This window comes from Sturnus vulgaris, chromosome 1 (genome assembly GCF_052056855.1).
Source record: "Sturnus vulgaris isolate bStuVul1 chromosome 1, bStuVul1.hap1, whole genome shotgun sequence".
NCBI classification, from domain to species: Eukaryota; Metazoa; Chordata; class Aves; order Passeriformes; family Sturnidae; genus Sturnus; species Sturnus vulgaris.
In genome coordinates, this window is record NC_142243.1 from 67,128,880 (window position 1) to 67,150,011 (window position 21,132).

A 21,132-nucleotide genomic window follows, 5' to 3' on the forward strand; every position below is an offset into this window, starting at 1 on the left:
TTTAAGGATTGTCTGTGATAGGAGGCAACCAGCAAGAGGAGAGTGGGAAACCAGATAGGAGCTAAAGCACTCTAGGAAATTCCATCGAATGCCTGGATAGACGTTGTCTCACATGTTGAGAAGTGTGATGCTGCAGTACTGGAGGAGTTATCTTGGTTACATGAGCATTTCAGTATTGCTGTCTTTGGTGAAAATACATGTTAGAAGAACAAGATGGGGTGACAGTGCTTGCATAAATTTATTGGGATGGAAAAATACCAAAATATGGTTCAGAGAAAGAATTAAAGGTGAGATTTTCAAAACTAGTTTTAGAAAGTTGGCACTCAGGTCTCTCTCATTTCCAGTGGGAAAAGGGTATCCTAATTGGACAGCTTTGAAAATGCCTCCTTTTTTTCAAAGGGACGTAAATTCACTTTAATTAGTTTGTATTCTTCAGCTGTTTAAGCACTTCAGAAAATGTCACCATGAGTCAACAAAGATGTGCTAATCAATTACATCAGTGAGTTTAACATTAGCATCCCAGTATTAAATCATTCTTCAACATTTATTATATGGTTTCTAAAAGAAGTTGTATCCTATAAGACTGGACTATATGAAAAATAGTGCTACCAAATCCAGATGCCTAGAGCAGTGTAAATATCCTAACTTTGACATCCTGAAGTTTGAATACTGACGTGAAATCACAATGCTCTTTCACAGCCTCGTCCAGGGTCCACAGAAGTCAGACAGAAAATTTCTGATGACTCATGCAGGTCTTGTCTCAGGCTTTTAATATGGCTTTTTCCACTCTATTTAATGCCTGACCTCATACAGCTTTGTTCCTGTAACAAAAATCCTGGGGAATCTCATACTGTCTGGTACCTGATTTGTGCCTGATTTCTTAGAAATGTCAGGGTATTTTGCTAGCATAATTGAACTCAGAACAAAGCCTAAAGAACGGTGAATACTGAGATTCTTTTTAAAAATACACTTTTAAACAATAAAGTTTTGTCGATTATGTATACATTAGGTTTTGGCTAATACCGAGCAACTCTGGTGAGAGAGTGAGTGCTTTTTGTTCCAGTTAAATTTGTGAGCTGTAAGAGTCATGCACATCTTAAAACACTAAGTAAGCTTGGTGCAGAATGGGGCCCGTAATAAATTCTGATGCTGGGAGCCCATCCTGCAACAGCAGGGGACACCACTGCAGTTCAGCAGTCAAAGTGCTGGACTGGGCCCTTGGAGCTGCATACTTCACTCCTGGCCTACAAACCACATTGTATCAATTTCAACTCTGCCAGCCTGAATTTCCCTCCGTTTGAAAGGAGAGAATGGTAATTTTTCACAAAGCTCTATGGTAGGTGATTGTTTTGTTTGATTAGGACCAGCTCACTTATTATTACTCAGACAGCAAGCAAAATTCAAAGAAGCGAGAATTTTTTAGACAGTGCCATTAATTTTGTTTATGGCAATTTTTGCATTGGTAGTGTAACAAACTGAAAAACCATAGCTCTCTTTGAACCTGACTTTCTTCCTTCATACAGAGTTTTTCAATTTCACAGCACACAACTGATTCTGGAGGGGGGCGGGCAGAGGGGAGAAGAGAAGTGATGATTTTGGCAGCGACACCGTTGTGATTTGCTAAAATAGCAGCTTGGAAAATCTGGTTTCTCAAATATCTCATGTTTTGTTAATTACTGACAGCTTTGTTTTTAACTGAACGTGAAACAATGTGCAGAAATGGGCAAGCGTGGCCCCTGACTCACCACTGCCCGGCTAAGCTCGGCAGGTGGGAGCAAGCTGTCTCCAAGAAGGGGCCCGAGCAGTAATCGCTGCCCCAGTTCATGAGGTTCAGCAGATAGACACAAGGGGAGAGTTCCTGGAACCCAGCTATGAGGCGCCCAAAAGGAACTCTTCCCACCCCACGCTCCCTGCGCCAGTTAGAGATTAGATATCTTGCCAAGAAGGAATGTGAAGCAGGCTGCAGTGGTACCCCCTTCCCCAGACATGGTTTGATCTGGGTAACAATGAAGCACGGGATGACTTGGGGGAATTGTTGGTGTCTGTTCTGTCCCATGTGGAGAACTGGGAGGGATCTAGCTGCTCTAAACCAAGAGGGGTTGGAAGCATCCCTGCAGGAGCCAGGGGTTTGCCTGGAAATGCATCTTCAGGGATAGGTAGAGCCCAGTCACTTTATCCAAGTCTGCTTCAGACTAGGGACCACATCCCATGGAAAGCAGCAAAGTGTGAGACTTCAGGATGTCTGAAGGAAGTATGGGCAAAATGGGCCAGAGTAGACACTCCTCTTGCAGTTCATCTGTCAGCATGTCCTGGCCACCTGGAAGTTCATGTGGAGCACATCTCCACATACATTCATCTCCACAAAATCTGAATGATGCTCAGTCTTCCTGGGTCAACCAACACAGGGCATGCACAGAGCATGGACTCACTGGGCAAGCTCAAGAGATGCACTTTGGACTGGGATGTCTCAGGAAGAAATATGGGAGCTTTGTATGAGCAGGAGCTTGTTCTTCAGGTCCTGCCTTCCCTGCTCCTATTCCAGTGAGCATGATGGACTCTGGTACCAGAACATGGGAAAATTCAAAGATGTAGAAAACTGAAAAATTCAAATATAATGAAAGACAGATTATTTCTTCTGCCTGCATGCATGTAATTAATCTCTTCTCTGCTCCAGGAAATCTCAGGAGGCAAGAAGATAGCAGGTTATTTTCAAGGACCTGAAACCTAATGATATAACAAAAATATCTAGCCAGGTTAATAAATTTTACAAAAGCAGAAAAAACAATTCAGCTTCAAGGTTTATTTCTAATAAGTGGGAGACCAAGACTAAAATATTACAGGGAACAAGGGTTCCTAAAGATGCTTGTGTGGTGACAAGATGCTGGAGCAGCAAGACTGCTGGCCATGTAAAGCTATTCATGCATAACTGTGCTCCTAATGATCCTGTGGCAATTTATTTTTTGACCTATGTTTATTGTATTGGGTAAATGTCACATCCCCTTTTTGTTTCTTTATTAGCACAGCTCATCAGGCACTGTGTGTGTGTGTGCGTGTGTATACACAACACATAGACATAATTACACATAAGTCCTTTGGTGTCACTTTTCCCAGAGCAAAGTAACACTTTGCATATGAAATGAATTTTTAGAGAAATAATGCTACAGAGATAATTTTTTCCAACCATTTTTTTTCCTCTTTACTAATACAAAAGAGAAATGGAAATAGTGAGTCAGAATGTATCTGTAATCACATGGCATGTAGAGAAATTCAATTTCCAATGTGCTGAGCTTTGTGTCTCGGTGCAGAAGGAAGTCTGTAAACTTGGGCTGTACAATGCACATCACAGATCTGGCATTCCTGACTGATAAACTGTTTTGAGAAGCAGCAGCATCTCAGCCATGTATAGACAAAGACATTTTGCAACTGTCCTCTCACTGAAGTTAGTCGGAGCTCAGGAAGTGATCTGGGAAATTAAGTTTGTACAGTGAAAGCAGAGTGCTGGGAATACAGGCTCAAAGTGTTTGGCTCTTTCACAAACTTGCTGCTTGACCTTCAGCACAACAGAAGGACAGAAGTCCAAGAGTGACCTGGGGCTGCTTTTCCATCAGTGGGCTGTCCTTCTTTAACTCACACTTGTTTTTCTTGCTATGGATCAGGATCTCATTCCCTCAGCCAAAAATAAAAAGGCAAGGGGAAAAGATGTCCTATAAAGGGATTCTGAATTATGAAGCCCAAGCCCCAGACCCAGAAGACCTCGGATTTCTCCCTTTGTATACAATGCAGAGGAGGAAGTATTACTCAGTGAACTAAGACTTCACTGGATGAAGCACCAGATAATGTTTCAGTCCGACTTCTCATCCTGGACAGTCCTTTGTGCCCCCCTGATGCTGTCTAGAGAAGAAAGGCAGCCTTCCTGCCCCACAGGTGGGGAAGCCTCCTTGCCCCACCACGCCATGCTCCTCCAGGATGCTGCCACAGCTGTCCCTGGCTCGTCTGCAGCATCACAGGCAGAGGCGCCTGCCATGCCTCCCTCTGGCAGGTCGTTGCCTTGACCCCTAAACAATGAAACTTTATGCAAAGAATGGAGGGACAGAAAAAGAAAAAAAAAGAAAAAAAAGAAGAAAAAGAAAAGAAAGAAATACATGATGGCTGAGATTGAAGCAAAGAAAAAAATTACAAGAGTGCAAAGTACAAAGGGAGTTTAAAAAAAGAAGGAGAAAAAGAGATGGGAGACCTGAATAGCATTGAATATTTGAATTTCTTTTGTTTGAGAGGGGTTTTTTTTCTAAAGGCTGCTTGGAAATGTAAAGGGCTTTCTTTTTTCATACAGGTGTTCTCTATACATTTTTCCAATTAGAAGAATCTCCTTTATATATTTAGCACTATTTAGAGGGGACTGGGAAGATAAGGCTGCTGAGGAATGCTGCAGGCTAAAGCTAGGTTCTCCAAACTGGCTTTTGTTGCACCAATGTGAATCACTTAATAATTCATATTTCAGAATACATTAATGCAAATGATAATTTTAGCTTGCTATTGAATTTTTAAATATGCACTACAAGCAATTTATATTTCTGCTCATTTTGCCAGGTAAAACTGTTTAGACATTTTTAACATATGCTTGGTTTCATTCATCATTTATCATTCCATTGTTTTAATTTGGGGTAATTAAAAATTAGGAACATCACAAATAATACATGGAGCCCTGTGTTCACAGAAAAATAACATGGGAATGATGCTTAATCTTGCAATTTGAATGAAAGACATTTTTCAGTGATGCTGCAGTTACAAAATAGCAGTGTCCTGCGTTTCTGAAGCTAATCTATATCTAAATAATAATTACTGTGATTAATTGGTATCTCTTTTTCTTTAAATCATTAGTGGGATTTTTCTGGAATTTTTTTTGTTTAGATTTACAAGGAATATTTGGTGTAGGAAGGACAAACATGTTGTTCCTCTCCTACTGAGCTGGCTAGATAATTAGAAGACTCAAAATCAGAGGTTATTGAAGATTCACTTTCTCTTTTTTGTTTCTGGAAGCTAATTGTCAGCTTTGACCCCACATTTCAGAGGCACAGTGGGAGCTCAAGTGGCAAGCAAGCTGTGAGACCCTGAGTGCTGGGCTTTGCCCAGGGAAAGGTAAGCAGCTCTGGGACTCTTTGTCCCTCGTTCCTCCAAAGCCCCAGGGAAGCCAGTCCTGCCTGCCCAAGTGACCACGGCCCAGCAATGTGCCACTTGGGAGGGGTACATTTAAAGCAGCTGGGGACAGGGGAGGCAGAACCCTGCAGCATCTTGCTCTGCCTCTGGGACTCGTTGCAGAGAAATAAAATGTCTGTAGAGAGGGCCAAGGAGCGAGGAGGACATCCTGAGGCCCAGCTGTGCCTTCTCTCTTCCTCCAGCATGTCTGGGAGGGTGTTAACTTTGCTCTCACCATGGTCACGGGGTCGTGTAACTTCTCTTTCATTCAAACATGCCTGTAACAAAGGACAAGAAAGAGGCTTCTGCACCCCCTTCTGCACCACCACCTCACCTTCCCACTTTATCCTGCTGGGCAAAGGAAATAAAAATTGCTGCCCTACATCCCTTTTCAGGACAGCAAACCCATCTTTTACCACCAATAGCGCCAGGCTTCATTCCACAAACACCTACTCCCCTCGGCTTTCCTTTGGCCACCATGAGTGCTCAGCTATGATAAGGTGGTATCATTTCCTAGATACGAGATCTACAGACAGATATGACCCACCTAACTGTGGGATGTATCCCAGAGCTCCCATATGCAAATCTCATCCTGTACTTAATCAAATATCATTCATCCGGGGAGGCGAGGAAAAGAAAAAAATGGAAGTGCTATTAGAAAAGAAATGGTAATGAGAAGAAAAGAGATATCAAGGAATGAAAACAATTTGTTATAAATTAATATTACAACCTGGGGATATAAATATGTCTGGTTATTGGAACGCACATTCTCCCCCTTAAACCATTGCTTGAAGCATAAAACTTCCCACGACATGCTGTATTGGTCAATGTATCTCTGTAAGAAGGTGCTTTGTATCTCAGAGGTAGCATAAGAGCCATTAGATGTGGGTGTTGCTATGGTAACTGCTCTTTTTTTTAATTGAATAGCATAGTAAGTAGTCTTGTAAAACCCACCAACCCGTAACTTGCTGGTGCCCTGAGGCAGCATTAATGCAAGCACCTTTTCTTTGTCTTATTTCCTTCCTAGACAAACGCAGGTACCTCAGCATAAGCTGCATCCTTACAAAGGTAGCAACTGTACCAGGAGAATATGTTCCAGTGCCTTTTATTGAGGGGATGGTAAACAGAAGGTCAGGTAAGATATATCAGTTTTATTCCAGGTCGCTTTATATATCATGGGGTAGGGTAGACAGAAGACTCTCCCCTTCTTTTCCAGCTGAGATGGAAAAGCCAAAATCTTTTGCTAATGTGTCGTCATTCACTTCTTTTACATATTGCACATCCCCCACCCCAAGCCATGGTGCTGTATTGCAGCCAGTCAGTGAAGCATCCAGATGAAGCCTTCCAGTACACCAGTCATTTGTTTGGTGTAAGATTTACTGGTTTTCCCTTTCTGTTGACATGTGTCAAGTGGATATGTGTCAGGTGTGACTCTCTAAATCTCTGAGACCTTCTTCTTTTATAGTACTTTTCAGAAGATCAGTGATCTATTTGCTGAGCTGGGTCACTTGCCTGGATTTTGGATCCTCCCTGTTCTTGCCTCTGTTCATGTTTTAAGTCAGTAGCAGAGTATTTTTCTATGCACATGAATACCAGTCCTTCTCCAAGCAGGGAAAGTGTCTCTCTGGTTGAATACTTGTTTAATTTGGTCAAACATACCAGTTCTTCAGCTTCAGCTCCATACTTCCCTTTGCCACTGATGATAAGCATGCCTTGTCATAGCCATGGGATTCTCTGCATGAGGCTATCTCCAGTTTCAATGTCCTTGTCACATTAAGTGTTCTCATACCCCCTCACCCTTTCCCTGCCAGCCCAGCCCCTTGGCCTCAGCATAGTTGTGACATTGTAGATGGTCTGCAAGCAGGTTCTGCCCCTGGCTGACCATAAGAGCTCCCACGAGAACCTGGGATTGCTGCCATTTCTTTCTTCTCTGCGTTTTTATCTTTATAATTCCCCATGACAAATCATCCCTATGCTATTCCGTGCAGGCCCACTGAAAGAAGCACTTCATTGGGGTGAAAAGGAGATCACTGTCTTTAATGCCAAAAGAATAGCTAGCCTTAAGGCTTCTTTTGTTTGGGATTTTCATTTATATGCTGTCTGGGGCTAAGTCCACAGCTGAGATTTTGGTAATCTCCATTCAGGTGCTGCCAAATAAGGGTGGCACTGACACAGATATTTGAGATAAGCATTTTTTTTTATCCTAAAGGTTTCCCAGTCACCAAAAAGTTCTGCTTTAATTGTTGCACGGTTTCAGTTTTGGCAGGGCTCAAGATGATCAGATCCAGAACTATGGGTTATTGTACCTAAGTCTTCCAAGAAGCTCTTAAAACACCTGACACATGTCCTCCTAATCTGCTTTTTTTAAAGTGCTGGTGAGGGAGTGAGCACTCTCCTACCTCCAGGCTGTATCCCAGGTGGGGCACGGCAACCCCTTAGTTCTCCTAGCACAGTTATTCCATTGTGGGAAAAACAATGTGGGATTTATTGGGTTAGACTTTTCTCCAAGGCTATGTAGTTTTTCAATGACATTTTGATGTCAAATAAAAAAAAAGATAGCCAGAAAAGCTGCCAAATACAAATCTCAGCTTCAGACAGCTGTAAACCTTGGGTACATTAGAGATTGGAGCTGAGCAGCATTGTCAGAGCCTGTGATGTATTTATTAACCAAAAGTGAGAACATTTATCCCGCTTCAGAGAACTGAAATGAACTTTGGGTGTCACGAAAGCCTGGTGTTGCTCTGCCATTTGGGAAGTTAATTTCCCCCTAGAAGGAAGTTACGGCCTTTAATCAAAGGCTTGTGAAAAGTGACTCATTTTGCTAGGTCGGCAAAGGTTTCTAATATGTTTTGATATTTTTGGTCCTATCCAGAGAATGTCTCTTATTGGAAAAGACAGATTAAAGAAATAGATAAAAAAAGAGGAGGAAATGCTTGATGTGCACTTGAGGTGCCCAGATTTGTTGAAATATGAGCTTGGAAAGTCTGAGTGATCTTCACATTCCGATCACAACTTCACTGTAAAAGAAAGGTCACTTTTGCTTGTATTCTGGGGCAGCTTTTTCTCTTTTGTCCCTTTGGTAAGATCTCTCCTTTTGTATTATTATGGATGTACCTCAGTTTTGAACTTTTCCTTTTTTGTCTATTTTTTTCTCTTTTTTCTTTTTTCCTTCTTTTTGGACAGAGAACTGATATTTCATCTTTTAAAAGATTTACAAGAAAAAGAAATAATATATGCACCACTGTGGAAAAGCATGTCTCTGTTCATACCTTTGCATTTTACAGGAAAATATGTCATTCCTTTCAGATCCATGAATTAAGATGCACTATTTTTTGCTGAAGGCTATTTTAAATTAGGCTAATAAATTGCTGCTCTCTGCCTTGCGTGATAATGCATTACATTATCTACTGATGTACACGTATTGTTTGACTCTAATGGTGTGGAAATTAAATGTTAGACATGGGCCAGATGTTCCTATAGATGAATATGAAGTATGACTCTGTCGTAGCTTAGTCTCAATGGGACAGAAGGTAGACGGTGAGGTTTTTTGAACAACAGCAACAAGAAACCTTAAGTGGGTCACTTGCACCCACACCCAAGATGCAGCCCTAACACTGAGCTGTTGAGCAGCATTATCAACCTGAGCTCTGCTATTATTCCTCAGCCAGGGCCACTGCCTTTCTTACTTCTAATGCCTCAATGCTTGTACAGCCACAAAGAATGGCTCACAGAGATGGCAAATGCTGTCCTTGTCAGACTGACAGACACAGCTCAGGGTACATCTCTGCCTCCTGCCTTAGCTACAAACATTTTGAAGCTCTCCCTCTGCTCTTCCCCCTCTCCTTGTGTATTTTCATGCAGTGGCTGAGGGGGCTAACAGATGTACATTACAGTGAATATTAATGAAGGTCCCCCACTGGCATCTCCTCTTGGAAAAAGCAGTTTACAATCTCACTCGCAGGGCTAAATTACCCAGTGACTCATAATCTAAGTACCAACAGAATGCTGCTGAACATGGGTATTTAGGATATTTGATAATGATGGACAGAGGCATTTTCAAAATTGATAATAAAGCAGCTTTGCTTTGGGAATGCTCTGACTCGCTGCAGCTCACTAGCACCTACAAAAATAATAATCCTAACCATGAGATTAACCAAATGTTTGTGTTTGTACGTGAGGTGGGAGGGAAGGACGATTTTTTGCATTATCAGTAGACGTCTGTAAGCAAAGCAGAAGGACTTTTGGGAGCACTGAATTGGTAATGAATGGATTCCTTATCACAAAAAAGGAGAGACGAACTTTCTCTTTTTTATTTTTTTTTCCAGCCCTGCTTGCAGGACTGGCCCCACTTGACCATTGAGCTCAGTGCAACTCCATACTGAGGATTTCTTAACACTGCCCCAGCATACAGATGGCCCCACACTGGCACAACAGGGAGGATGGTGAACTACAGGATGACCATGGGAATGAACAGTGGCAGGAAACAGTGTTGCAGCCAGGGAAAGGGTTTGTAAAGCTGCTTCTGGAAAAAGATGCCTGGAAGTAGACTGAAGTGAGATGAAGGAGAGCTGGCCATGGCCACAGCACCACATTGCTGCTGAATGGGCAGTGGTCCTCAGCTACATCCCATGAGGAGATGCAATGGTTAGGCATTTCCAAGGCAGAGGGTACATCTGGCTTGAGAATTCTGAGCTGCTACTGTGTCCTACCCCAGTCTTCTGTCAGGCTAATATTTCTACAAAGATTTTGGGTAGAAGCTTGTTTTTTGGTGCCCAAGCTCACCAGAGGCCAGGGATTGTAAAGAGTTTTTTTATTTTCCCTGCTGAATGTGTCAGTCATGCCCAAGAGGCCCTAACAGCCAGCTCCTTGCCACCCACATTCACATCCACCACAGTTCTATGAGCAATGTGGTGTGGTGGAGGGAAGATGAGCACAGGGCATACCCCACTGCAGCCCACAAACATCAGTACATGTGTCCTGGCTGTCAGAACCATGATCAAGCCCAAATCCCCAACAGGGATGATGTCACAGCACTGGCCCCAGATGAAAGGCAGCATCAGGTCTTCAGTGTGTTGTTTGTAGAAAGCTAGGATCATTCCCCATTGAGCTGGAATATTTCTTGGGCCTCCTCAGTGGCAGGCACTGTCAGATATACAGGAGAATGTTTTCATCACAGCTAACAGAGGGCTATCCAGATTGCTCGTAACTGTTTTTAGCACAGTAAACATGAAAACCAAGTGCCTGGGGAAAGGAAAAAAAAAAAAAAAAAGAAAAAGCCTGTCCTTGCAGTAGCTGATCATTTTTAATTAAATCTCAATCTATCAATCTAGTTACTGTGTGAGAAGGAGAGCACCAGCCTTGAATGGTTTAGGATGTGGGTGATCTGAGATGCTCTGTGACCCTGTGCAGAAGCCAACATGGCCAAGGCACTCCTGCTGCCAGCACAGGGTGAGAATGGTCCCTCCTGCCTGGCCTCCACCTTGCAACTCACAGGTTGTGAGAGTCTGTCAGAGCCTGGAGTAGGTTTCTTCAGGAGGTGATGTGGCTCCTCTGCTCAATGAGTTTCCATGGAAAGCAGGGTTTGTGGCATTTGGGTGTCCTGGATGGTACCATGAGAAGCATGAGCAGTTCTGCCCAAGCTGCTGCAATGCCAGCTTCCTCCCCAGTTGGATGGAGCTGAGCATGGCCCAGGAGAGCTGGCTGCCATGGCAGGTGGGCACCATTTGGGATGGGACAGAGCTTGGGGGACTCCTCCTGGGCACCCTGCACCCTTAGCATCTGCAGTGCCTCTCCTCAGTGGATAGGGATAGAGTGAGTGGGGAATGAGTTACCTTTGGTCTCTGGGCTCAAGGATTAACCTCTTCTAAAGAAACTTCTCCAGAGTACTTTAAAATGCAAAGGTAGAGAGTGTTCATCTGATGAAATGTGGTATTTACTGTCTTCACATCTTTTCTCTCTCACTGTTAGCTGTGTTATTCATGAATGAAGAATGAAAAAAATATGTAAAGACAGTTGCCAGTTTTGATACCAGTTTTGGGTCTGAGAGGAGGCGGGAGGGGGAGAGAATGGCATGTGTTCATCTGCATTTCAAGAACAATGAGCCTCAAACCTGAAATTATTTCCTATTTGAAAATAGTGATTAGATAGAGCCAATTTAGCTTACTGTATAGCATACAGCATCTGAGCATCTGAGCTGTGGCCCTCTTTGAGCAAGATGATCTTCAGAGGTCCTCGTCAATCTCCATTTTTCTGTGATTTTGTGATCTCAGAGATGTTATAAAAGGTGAATAAATGAAGCCTCTGATGCCCTGTTGCAACAGGGAACTGAGGCACAGAGTAATGTACCCGGGTATACAGTGGTCTGGTTGTGTGGTGAAAAGTACTAACAGGACAACTTAACATGCAGCCCTGTTTCCCTCAAAGAAGCAGCCACAGATGATCAAAATAAGGGTAGAGGCAGGCCTATCTGATCTATGAGAGTGCCTGCAGTGGCCTGATTTCCTATTGAGGCACCATAGTCCAATAGAATAAGTTTCTTATCCATCTCATAACACCTCCCTTGTTTTACACATGGAATGTGACTTACGTGTTAATTCATTTTCTTGTAACTTACATTTCAAAGGTCTGTAGCTCCTTAATGCACCTTAAGAAACCATCAGGTTTTCCACACTCACAAAGTAGCAGGTATTTTGGTAACAGCACCTTCCCTTTACTGCAGTGGGAAAAATGCCATAAATTCTTAATTCAGTGGAAACTACTAAATTAAAAATCCTCAAATTACCTGGACCCAAGGAAATTCAGGGCTTGATTCTGGATCTATCAACTGAATGGAAATATTCATCTGTGAAATTAAGACTACCCTCTGATTAAAGGAGCTTTACGCTACATACAAACAGTTTTTAGTGATGGGGGAGGAGGAGGGAGGGACCAGCCACCTAAATATTATCTTTTTCTTACAAAGGTGAGCTGTTATCATTCTGGAAATCTCAATTTGCTATAGATCTCTGAGTGCAACTTTCCCTGAGGGAGATGGGTGGGATTTTTCTACATATTTGCCTCATAATTCTACATCCTTGCTGGCTGCATAAATTAAAGTGATATGATCACTGCACTTTTTTTTATCATGATTTCTTACAGCTCAAAAGAACTCCCGTGGCAGTCAGGCAGTAATACGAAATTAATCAGGCATTTTCTACCTCTTTACCAGAAGGTGCCAAATGATCCTGCACAGGAAGTTCTACCTGTGACAGGTCTGTGAGGGGCTTGCCTTCTTCTGAATGGCACATTGTCCGCTTCGAATGATCTTCTCCTTCATGTCTGTGCTTTCATGGTCTCTGCAGAAACTTCCATAGAAATTCTTAAATGAGAGCTTTTCCTTCCTTCCTTTCTATGATAAGGATCTGTGGCCAAGGAAACTGAGCCAAGATCTCCCAACTCACAGTCACCACAGCAAGAAACATCTGATCAGAACTGTTACTTTACAAGGCTGAGCACATTTCAGCTGGTGACCTGGCCAAATGACCACTGCTCACATAATCCAGCCAGCCCTCTCATTGCTAAACAGCTTCTGGAGGAACCATTACTTTACTAAAAATTCCTTGACCAGTCCCATCAATGTGGGAAGCTGAGACCACGGAGACTTTTCTTATAAAGTCAGTGCGACTCCAAATGAAAAACCTACTCTTGCTTTTCCCTTTGCTTTCTAATTTCCACTGCAGATTCACGTCCTGATGAGCCATGACATATGCGCAGCACATTTGTATATGAAATAACTCACCTCTTCTGCTCTTCCCCCTGCTACAGCTGCTTCCTCACCCCCACACCTCATTCTTATTCCTAGACCTTGTTCACCAAAAACTTTCTAATAGAAAAAGAAAGAAAAAAGGACAGAATTTTTCAATGGCCATCAGGCTGTTATAACAGTTCAAGGGTTTCATGTGGATTTGACTTTCAGCTTCAGCCCAGGACTGTGAGCACAAGCTCTGACTGATGATGTGAGCAATCTCTCTGCCACACTAAGCTAATCACAGCAAGCCAGCTTGAAGTGTCAGTGTATGATGGACAAACGCTAAAAGGCAAAACAGATGGGAAATAATAAGTCTTTATTTTACATTGTGAACCTACCAAGTACAGTTTGCTAGTGATGAAACCTCTGCAAAAACATCCCTGCAGATAGCTTAAATATGGCCTCAGTCCAGAGCTGCTAAGTGAAATACTGAACAATGGATTCCTCTCTGCAAACACATTTTTTTAAAAAAGTAAGTTGAGGCTAAACTGTTCAAGCGTACAAAGTGCTTCAGATTGGACTCGGCCCTAGGTGTTGGAATTTTGTCCCATTGAAAGTGTCTACGGCAAAATAGTTCCAATCACCCTCCTCCTGCACCACAGGGAGGGCAGCATGCCGACACAAATAAATAGTGGTTGCTTCTGAAGGAGAAAGTTCAGTGAGCTGGCATAAGTGATGCTACCAGAGAGAGCTTTGCTTGTTCTATAAAGCATGAGGGCTTACTTTTGACCAAGGAAATAAACAGAATTTGCCTGCAAATTTATCCTCCTACAGTGTTAAAATATTTCCCTCCTGCATTTGTGTCTATATTTTTTAATAAACTCCATGCTTCTGCTGCCTGCTGTTCTCTTCTCCCTTCTCCAGGGGTCTTCCAACTTCTCTACTTCACTACTTCCTCCTCTCATTTCTTTTCCTTTAGTGCAATATCCCATCACATACCATCAATGTCTTATCCTCCCTTTACTTTATAGACTCCAGTCAGTACTTGCAAACTCTGCTGGCAGTTGTCCTGAAACAGTGTTTCCATACCAGCCGTTCTTTCACCCTCTGCCCCAAGCCAGCTACGGACTTTTGTTTGTTTGCATAAGGTACAGGCACGTACTTTTTTAAAGATCTTATTCCACAGCTATGTCAAGTTCCTAACACCATTTCATCATCTAAAATGCTTCATTCTTCACGGCTGAAGCGAGAGCCTGCTGCCTGCTTAAAGTGACTGGTAACCACAAGAAGTCTAAAATATAAAATTAATCAGTGTGGGCTGGTTCATGACCCTGAAAAAAATGTTCATCCATGCAATAATCCTTGTCTTCTGTCTATCACTGATCTAGTCATAAAGAAATGGACACATTTTTGTTACCTAACAGCACCCTTTTCTGGGAGATATATAAGGAAACTTAAATAACAGGTCTCTCTGGGAAGCATATGGTACAGCAGCAGAATATTGTGACTCTAGCAGTGGGACTCTGCCATGGTAACCTCACTCAACATGGGGAATACTGTGTCTTCTCCTAGTTGATCTGTGTTTTCAAGCTCTCTTAAAGAGACAGTAAATTGTTTCAGTGGACAAACCCTCACTGGAAAAAGAGGTTGCTTTCCCGGGACAGGACTGGACTTCATTATGCCTACTGAGGCTCTGCTTAGGTTCCATTCTTCCAGGACTGTGGATGATTCTCTAGTTCATCTCAGGCTCAGATAAAACTTGTGTTCACTTTTTTGGTATTGTTTTGGTTTGTTTTGGTTTTTTTGTCTGATCCTGTTGCTTAAACACAAACTCAGACACTTGGCTGTTTTTGCTCATACAGCAGCAGCCAGCAGCTTCTCCTGCACCCTCTGACATCTTCAGTATTGGCGCTTTCATTCTTAAAATGAGGAGAACTGGCAGCAGGAACCTCAAGGCAGGCAGAGATGAGAAGAAAGAGGAATTCCTGCCAGACACTGCAGGAATGTTTAATTGTCTCTTTGGGTCTACGTTTGCTCACTGCACACACGTCAATCTATGGAGAAGTGTTCACAAATCAACCCCTTCTCAGGTGCTTTGAGCCAACTCTTAAATTTCAGGAAAAGCCACACTTGAATAAGCAATGTAAGATGATGCACCAAGTCACACACATGGAGTGCCAGGCAAACTGTTCAGTATGGAATGTTGTGAGTGACAGGAGACAGATGTATATAAACACACAGATGTAGTGGACACACAAGTCCCAGTTTCCCTCTCTTCTTTAGAGAACAACAGGTCCCAGTTTCTCCCCAGAATATCTTCCCATTGCAATACTCTGCTCTTATGTTCTCAGAACTTTGCCAGGTTAAGTTGTTTAAACATTTAATTGCTAAATCATTAAACTGAATACTTTTCTTTCACTGTTGTCAATCCAAAGCTAAGAATTTGGGAGAAACTCAATCGAAACATTTCAGGTTTTTGGGGTTTCTATGAAGTTGAGACTGAAATCAAGGAAAGCTATTTGTTTGGAAAAACAAAAAGCATACAGCATTCATTCAGATGCCTTAACACTGTGCTGCTTGAAATGGAGTATCTGCTTTCAGGATGTTACTGTGCATATGCTTGTTTGCCATTTTAGTGGACATTTTTCTCAAACGTGGCAAATTGTATACATATATATGCATATATAAAATGAAAATCACCATATGTCTGTGTCTGGAGAAGACTTTTCGAAGCTTAGCAACTGAAGTATCTGAAGAATCCCACTTTCAGAACCTTCCAATGAGGATGCTTCATCCTCTCATGCCTTGAGATCAAATTGCTATCAGGTGACTTGGCATGTTCCAGCCAGCAATACAACCTCATCCTTCCTTGCAGTGGATGAAGGATAGAGTGCTACTGTCAATAGAGCACAAAGCTAGGGAATTTTTTTTTTCATTTACAATTACTAGAACTTCTCATGCCCTGAAAAAAAGGCATGAATGGGATGAGGTAGAGTTTGGGGCAAAGGTTGAGCAAGGGAGATAATATTAACCTTGATTTCAATATTTTCTTGTTTTTAACCTGTTTTATTCTGGCATCTTTGTATTGTTTCCTTATGATGCAATTATGTGCATTTAAAATATCCTTATTATTTGCAGGCAACCACAATAGTAAAATATATGCATCGTTTTCTTTGCACTGTAGCTTCGTAAAAGGTTTATGAAATAGTCTGTGACAGTTCCTTGACAGGAAAAACCAGAGATATTACTATAGTAACATTCAAAGGTGACTGCAACAAAAATAAATTAATTCAAACTAAGGCAATATTTGCTCACATAACATGAGTCATTTGGATTGTGAATTCCTGACAATGGTGAAGAAGGAAAAAATCATCAAGGAAGAATGACAATGTGTCCTCACTCCATACTGCACAATCCAAAGGCTCTCACTGTCAACCAAGGAAAAAACAATAATACAAAAGTGGGACATATATTCCTGTTTAGTAGACTTAAGTTATGCACTAAAAGTGGGCCGAGTTCGCTTTCACATATGCTTTGGGTTGCCTCTTGTTTTCCATGCAAGTGCCTGTTTATAGCAGGGATGTATCTGTGCAGAGAGGGACACAGCGCCCCTTGGATCAGGCTGTGAATATGAAAGACACTACAGAGATCTTCATCACAGATCAGAAATATGCAGAAAGAATCTGAAAGCAGATTTTGCCCTGCACAAGAGCCTGGCATCAAATGTGGGCATTCCTGCTCTGCTTCCAGCAAAGTATACATAATAATAAAAATAGATGTAAAGCTTCTGTGCGCCTGCAGACCTCTGAGCTCTTAAACAGAAAAAACCAAGGTGCCTAATTCTGCTCTTCCTGTGCAGCCCCACTGATGTGCCAGGGATACGGAGTCTAACGTTAGGAGATTAGGACAGTGCAGGTGGGATGCAGAGTACCACAAAATGACAAGGTTATGATTTTTTCCATACAGAAAGACTGAGGAGGGGCTCCTGCTCTGAGTGATTCCACTTTAGATGACAGGTAAAGAAAGAAAATTAATAGAAGACTGTGCATTTTTCTCTAACATGCTGTAGCAGTTTGGCTTGATACAAAGGCAGCTGTGAGTTTTGGGAGATGCTCCTTGGAACTATGAAGGTACAGGGAAAACAGATCTATATCAGACACAGAATTCCCTGTCTCTCTGCCCCTAATATATGCTACATTTACTCAAGAATAGGCAAAACACAATTCAGATGCCATTAACACACCAAAATAAATTGTATATTAGAATAGGTGCCTTGCCTTCTAAATCAAGGAATGGCACTCATGTACAGTGATTTGCCCAACTGCCATTTCTCAGCCTACCTGAGAGTCTGAATCCAGGAGAGGCAATTCCACGGGCAGTTAGCTGCCTTGGTGGAGGGGAATGCCATGCATCCAAGGGCATGGCTGGGGAGGTGGAGGAGAAGAACAGGACAGAGGCAAGGGAAAGAATTTAGCTTTACTCTCTAAAATTCAACCCTCTCCTTTAAGAATAAAATATTTTTTTAATCACCTTGACAGCCAGTGTAGCCAGCTCTGAAGTAGAAAAGTTCAAAGAAATTGTGCTTCTATTGCCTAAATTTTAATTAGTCTGTGGGTAAATGGAGCTTTGAAGTTGTCTACACAGCAATTTCCATGTGCCCTGTTGACTTGAAGAGACCAGACTCCAGTAATATTCAAATCTGCCCTCTGCAGATGTGCAAACGATCCCACAAAGGGCAAACATGGGGATTTAGGTCTTAGCCTGAAAGATCTTTTTAAGGATGTGCATACTAATTCCAAAAAGAGACCTTCCACGTAGACCTACAGGTCTCCCAAAAACAGTTGCAAAGCCAGGTTCCCAGAAGGGCTGAGACCTGCAGACCCAGTGCAGACCAGCGTGCCATAGCTTAGGCTGAGAAGCTCTGAGCAATAAATTTATGTAAGTGACAAAATCCTCCAGATTGTAGAAAAATCAGATGGTGCTCATTTCCATGATAATTCGTGCTTTGGTTGAGCTACTTTTGACTTAGAGTGAGAGATGAATTTGACCTGCTCTCTCTTTCTCATCTGCTGGGCTGCGGCTGTGCCCTCTAGTACTGTATATGTATTCCAAGCTCATCTAGATGTTGAAACAAAAGCACAAATTAGGTGACAATCTTCCATTCTTTCTGTGTGCTGCCAATACCCGTTTGTCACTATAATGGTATTAATCATCTTTTATTTATAGCAGAACATTGGAAGCTCCCATTTTCCCCTTTCGGTTTATTTGTAGGACAACAGGTGCACAAACTTAAGCAGGTGTATGGATGTGTGCATATATTGAGAGTTTGCTGATAGCCACAAAACATCTTTAGTAAATTATTACTTGTATCAAAGCTGCCATTATTTTTATTTCATGCCTAAACTTAATTCCACAGCTGTTAGCTCCCACACTCCATTAGCTGTTTTGTGTCACAACTGCAGTAATGCAGCTCAGGGGTGCAAGACCTCTTCTCTCACCCTCCAAAAACCCACACAAACAAAACATCTCTAAACCATACACTGCTTCCAGTTTCTTCTGAAACTTGGGAGAGGCACTGAAAATATATCAACAGTTTCCATTGGCAACTGCTGCAGAATAGCATGTTACTAGTTCAACAGCTGACATGAAATGCCTTTCCATATGTAAAGCTCTGCCTTAAACACACAAGGGACACGGAGAAAAAAACTTCGTACTTTCTTTTTCTTTTGTCTAACAGTAAATGGGTAGTGTTGAAGTGCTGGATGCTTAAAAAAAAATGCAGTTATAATTTTGGATCCAAGCTGTGAGAACACTCATTGGAGACAACTGTTCTCCCATGGGCTAGCCTTGAATAAACAATCACAGCTCTGTGTGATATTAGTTCTTAACCAGATTCTAGCATTGAGCTGTTGCCTCGCCATGGTTACTTGCCTTTTAAACCAATGTTTCTTTTCCTTCTTTTTTGCCAAGATTCTTGCTTGCTTGGCAATGGTTCATTCTCATTTGAACTTTTGCCCTATTTTAATCTCCACCAAATTTTTACTCTAAAAGAACCTTTTCACTGATATCTCTTTGTTGACCTGAATTTCTTTTCTCTGTGTGAGAACTTACTCGGGGACATGGCTTACGGGAAAGAGCCCAAATGACTGTCTTCTTCTGAGTATCCAGCAGCTGGCAGACATCTGTGAGATTAGAAAACAAAGCCACAACAGCACAAGATAGTAGCCACTCCTAAAACAAAATTAAATAGGAAATAAGAACACACACAAACTACCAGGTCATTCATTTGGAGATTTATTTGTGCTTGTCAGCTCCTGAGCTTGCCTCACTCCAATTCATCTGAGGATAACATTGTTAAAACCCATGTAAGAGCATCACTCTGACACATGGGGTTCCAACCCAGAATCCCTCACTTGTCTTGTGCCTCTGGAGCTGGCAGAGCACTGGGGTCCCATGGATCATATTAAAGTCTTAAGGAAGGGAACATACCTCTGGTTGCTTTGAGGCAATTCTCCAGGCAGCCTAGAAAGAACAAACCAACAGCTTCTATAAAAACCTAAAATTCCTCCTTTACAAGAAAAATATGTAATCATGAAATAACTTTACTATTTTTCTTTGTTGTCATTTCTGGAGATTCTTAAATGAGAAAATTAATGGGAACTTGCTGAAGGCCCTCTCCAAAAATTTCTAGCCACATAGTTCATTATTTCTATTGCTGAAAAAGAAAAAACACAGCCTTGTCTTAGTTGCTCATTCAGCTTCTTATTCCTCAGAAAATGTCACTGTGTGGTTGCCTAAAGGAAAGGCAAGTACATGTGTAAAATATACACGTGCTTATGTGGATGCATACAAGAAATGTACAAAACCACAATGTAAGTATTTCGTACTGATTTTGGTAAAATCCGTTTCCTTATCAGAAGCATAACTTCCAATTTTCCAGTGTTAATAAAGGCACTGCTATTACAATTTATTAATCTCTCAGTCTTGGCTGTATCATTTGGGCTGAATTTTTAGCATAAAGTAAAACACAGTTTAAGCCTCTAGGACAACACACCCCTTTGGTGTGCTGCATGTAAAATGAACCAGAGTAACATCCTGCTAGTATGTGCAGTCTGACAGACAAACCAAAGGCCAAGGTTTTAGTCATCTATATTCACAGATTCATAAGGAGTCATGTTCACAGACCTACCTAAGACCAACTTTTCACCATTTAAAACTTTCTAACTGGCATTTAAACGTAGGAAAACCAGCAGGTTACATATTTTTAAAAAACATAATTTACCAATGTGTATATGTTAGAAGATTTTAAATTAAAGCAATTAAAAGTATATCCTTGTTTGCTTTTATTTATTAACTTTTAGAGGGAAATTTTCTTCACAGTAGCAAAATCAATACTATGTGATAAAATTTCTAACAAAAATTTCCTTTCTCATAAAATTTTATCGGCAATTTAATTTTTTGTCTCTATTGAAACAAAAAAAATGTAAAAACAATTCTCCTTTTTTTTTCTTGTAAAAGGTCTTTATTTATTTTAGAACCCAAGCAGGAGGTACATGTTCAGCTGAGTTCAATCAATTTCTGCATCTTTGATATCTCTTCATTTGCACAGAATCCTGGCAGACAGAAAAATCACTAGCTAATTGACTACAGTAGGCTTTATATGCGAATGTTGGTTAGTCTGCTCCACAGCCCCCTTGTATCTGAGTTGAAAGTGGGCAAAAGAGCCCCTCCAAACACAGTACTCTACTGCACAGAATCTGGCTGTCACCTTGGGCAATCTACCCTTTAATGCCTAATATACAAATTCCTTGCTGGATCCAGGTGAATTACTGTGCTTTCTTGTTGCATATGTACAGCAGCAAATCATTGCACTACTTTGCACACTAAGGGGAAATTAAAGGCTTCAGTGTGTCACTCAGTCCAAGACGGGAACACAGACGTGAGAAAGACAAGGGTCCTTTCCCGTCCTTTGCCATAACAGAGCAGGAGACAGAGAAGGAAAGCTGTTCAAAGCCTTGCATAGGTAGTAATGCCATGCTTCATTCTGAGCTCTCCTATCTGATTATTCCAAAACTATTTGTATAGCTTGAATCACTGGAAGACGCCAAGACGGACCCAAATATTATGCCAACGTCATGGCAGGGAGTTGAGGATGGAGCCAAATTAGGTAACTTCAGTCCAAAACTCACACTGAGACCCACACCTAATACAGC

General features: G+C 41.7%; 1 protein-coding gene and 1 long non-coding RNA gene across 2 annotated transcripts in view; one reads left to right on the plus strand and one right to left on the minus strand.

The window, feature by feature from the left end:
- LOC148225274 (uncharacterized) overlaps positions 1–21,132 on the plus strand; it is a 245,037-nt gene that overhangs the window by 39,318 nt on the left and 184,587 nt on the right. The window contains exons 4-5 of the long non-coding RNA XR_015805100.1: positions 5,038–5,136; positions 6,221–6,328. This is a non-coding gene — a long non-coding RNA (uncharacterized LOC148225274). The remainder of the gene's footprint in view (positions 1–5,037; positions 5,137–6,220; positions 6,329–21,132) is intronic.
- Positions 19,027–21,132, minus strand: part of LOC148225275 (uncharacterized) — a 147,657-nt gene continuing 145,551 nt past the window's right edge. Inside the window, exons 4-5 of the mRNA XM_088154723.1 lie at positions 19,409–19,441; positions 19,027–19,101 (exon numbers count right to left, since the gene is read on the minus strand). Of these exons, the coding sequence (XP_088010849.1) occupies positions 19,027–19,101; positions 19,409–19,441 (108 nt within the window). The remainder of the gene's footprint in view (positions 19,102–19,408; positions 19,442–21,132) is intronic.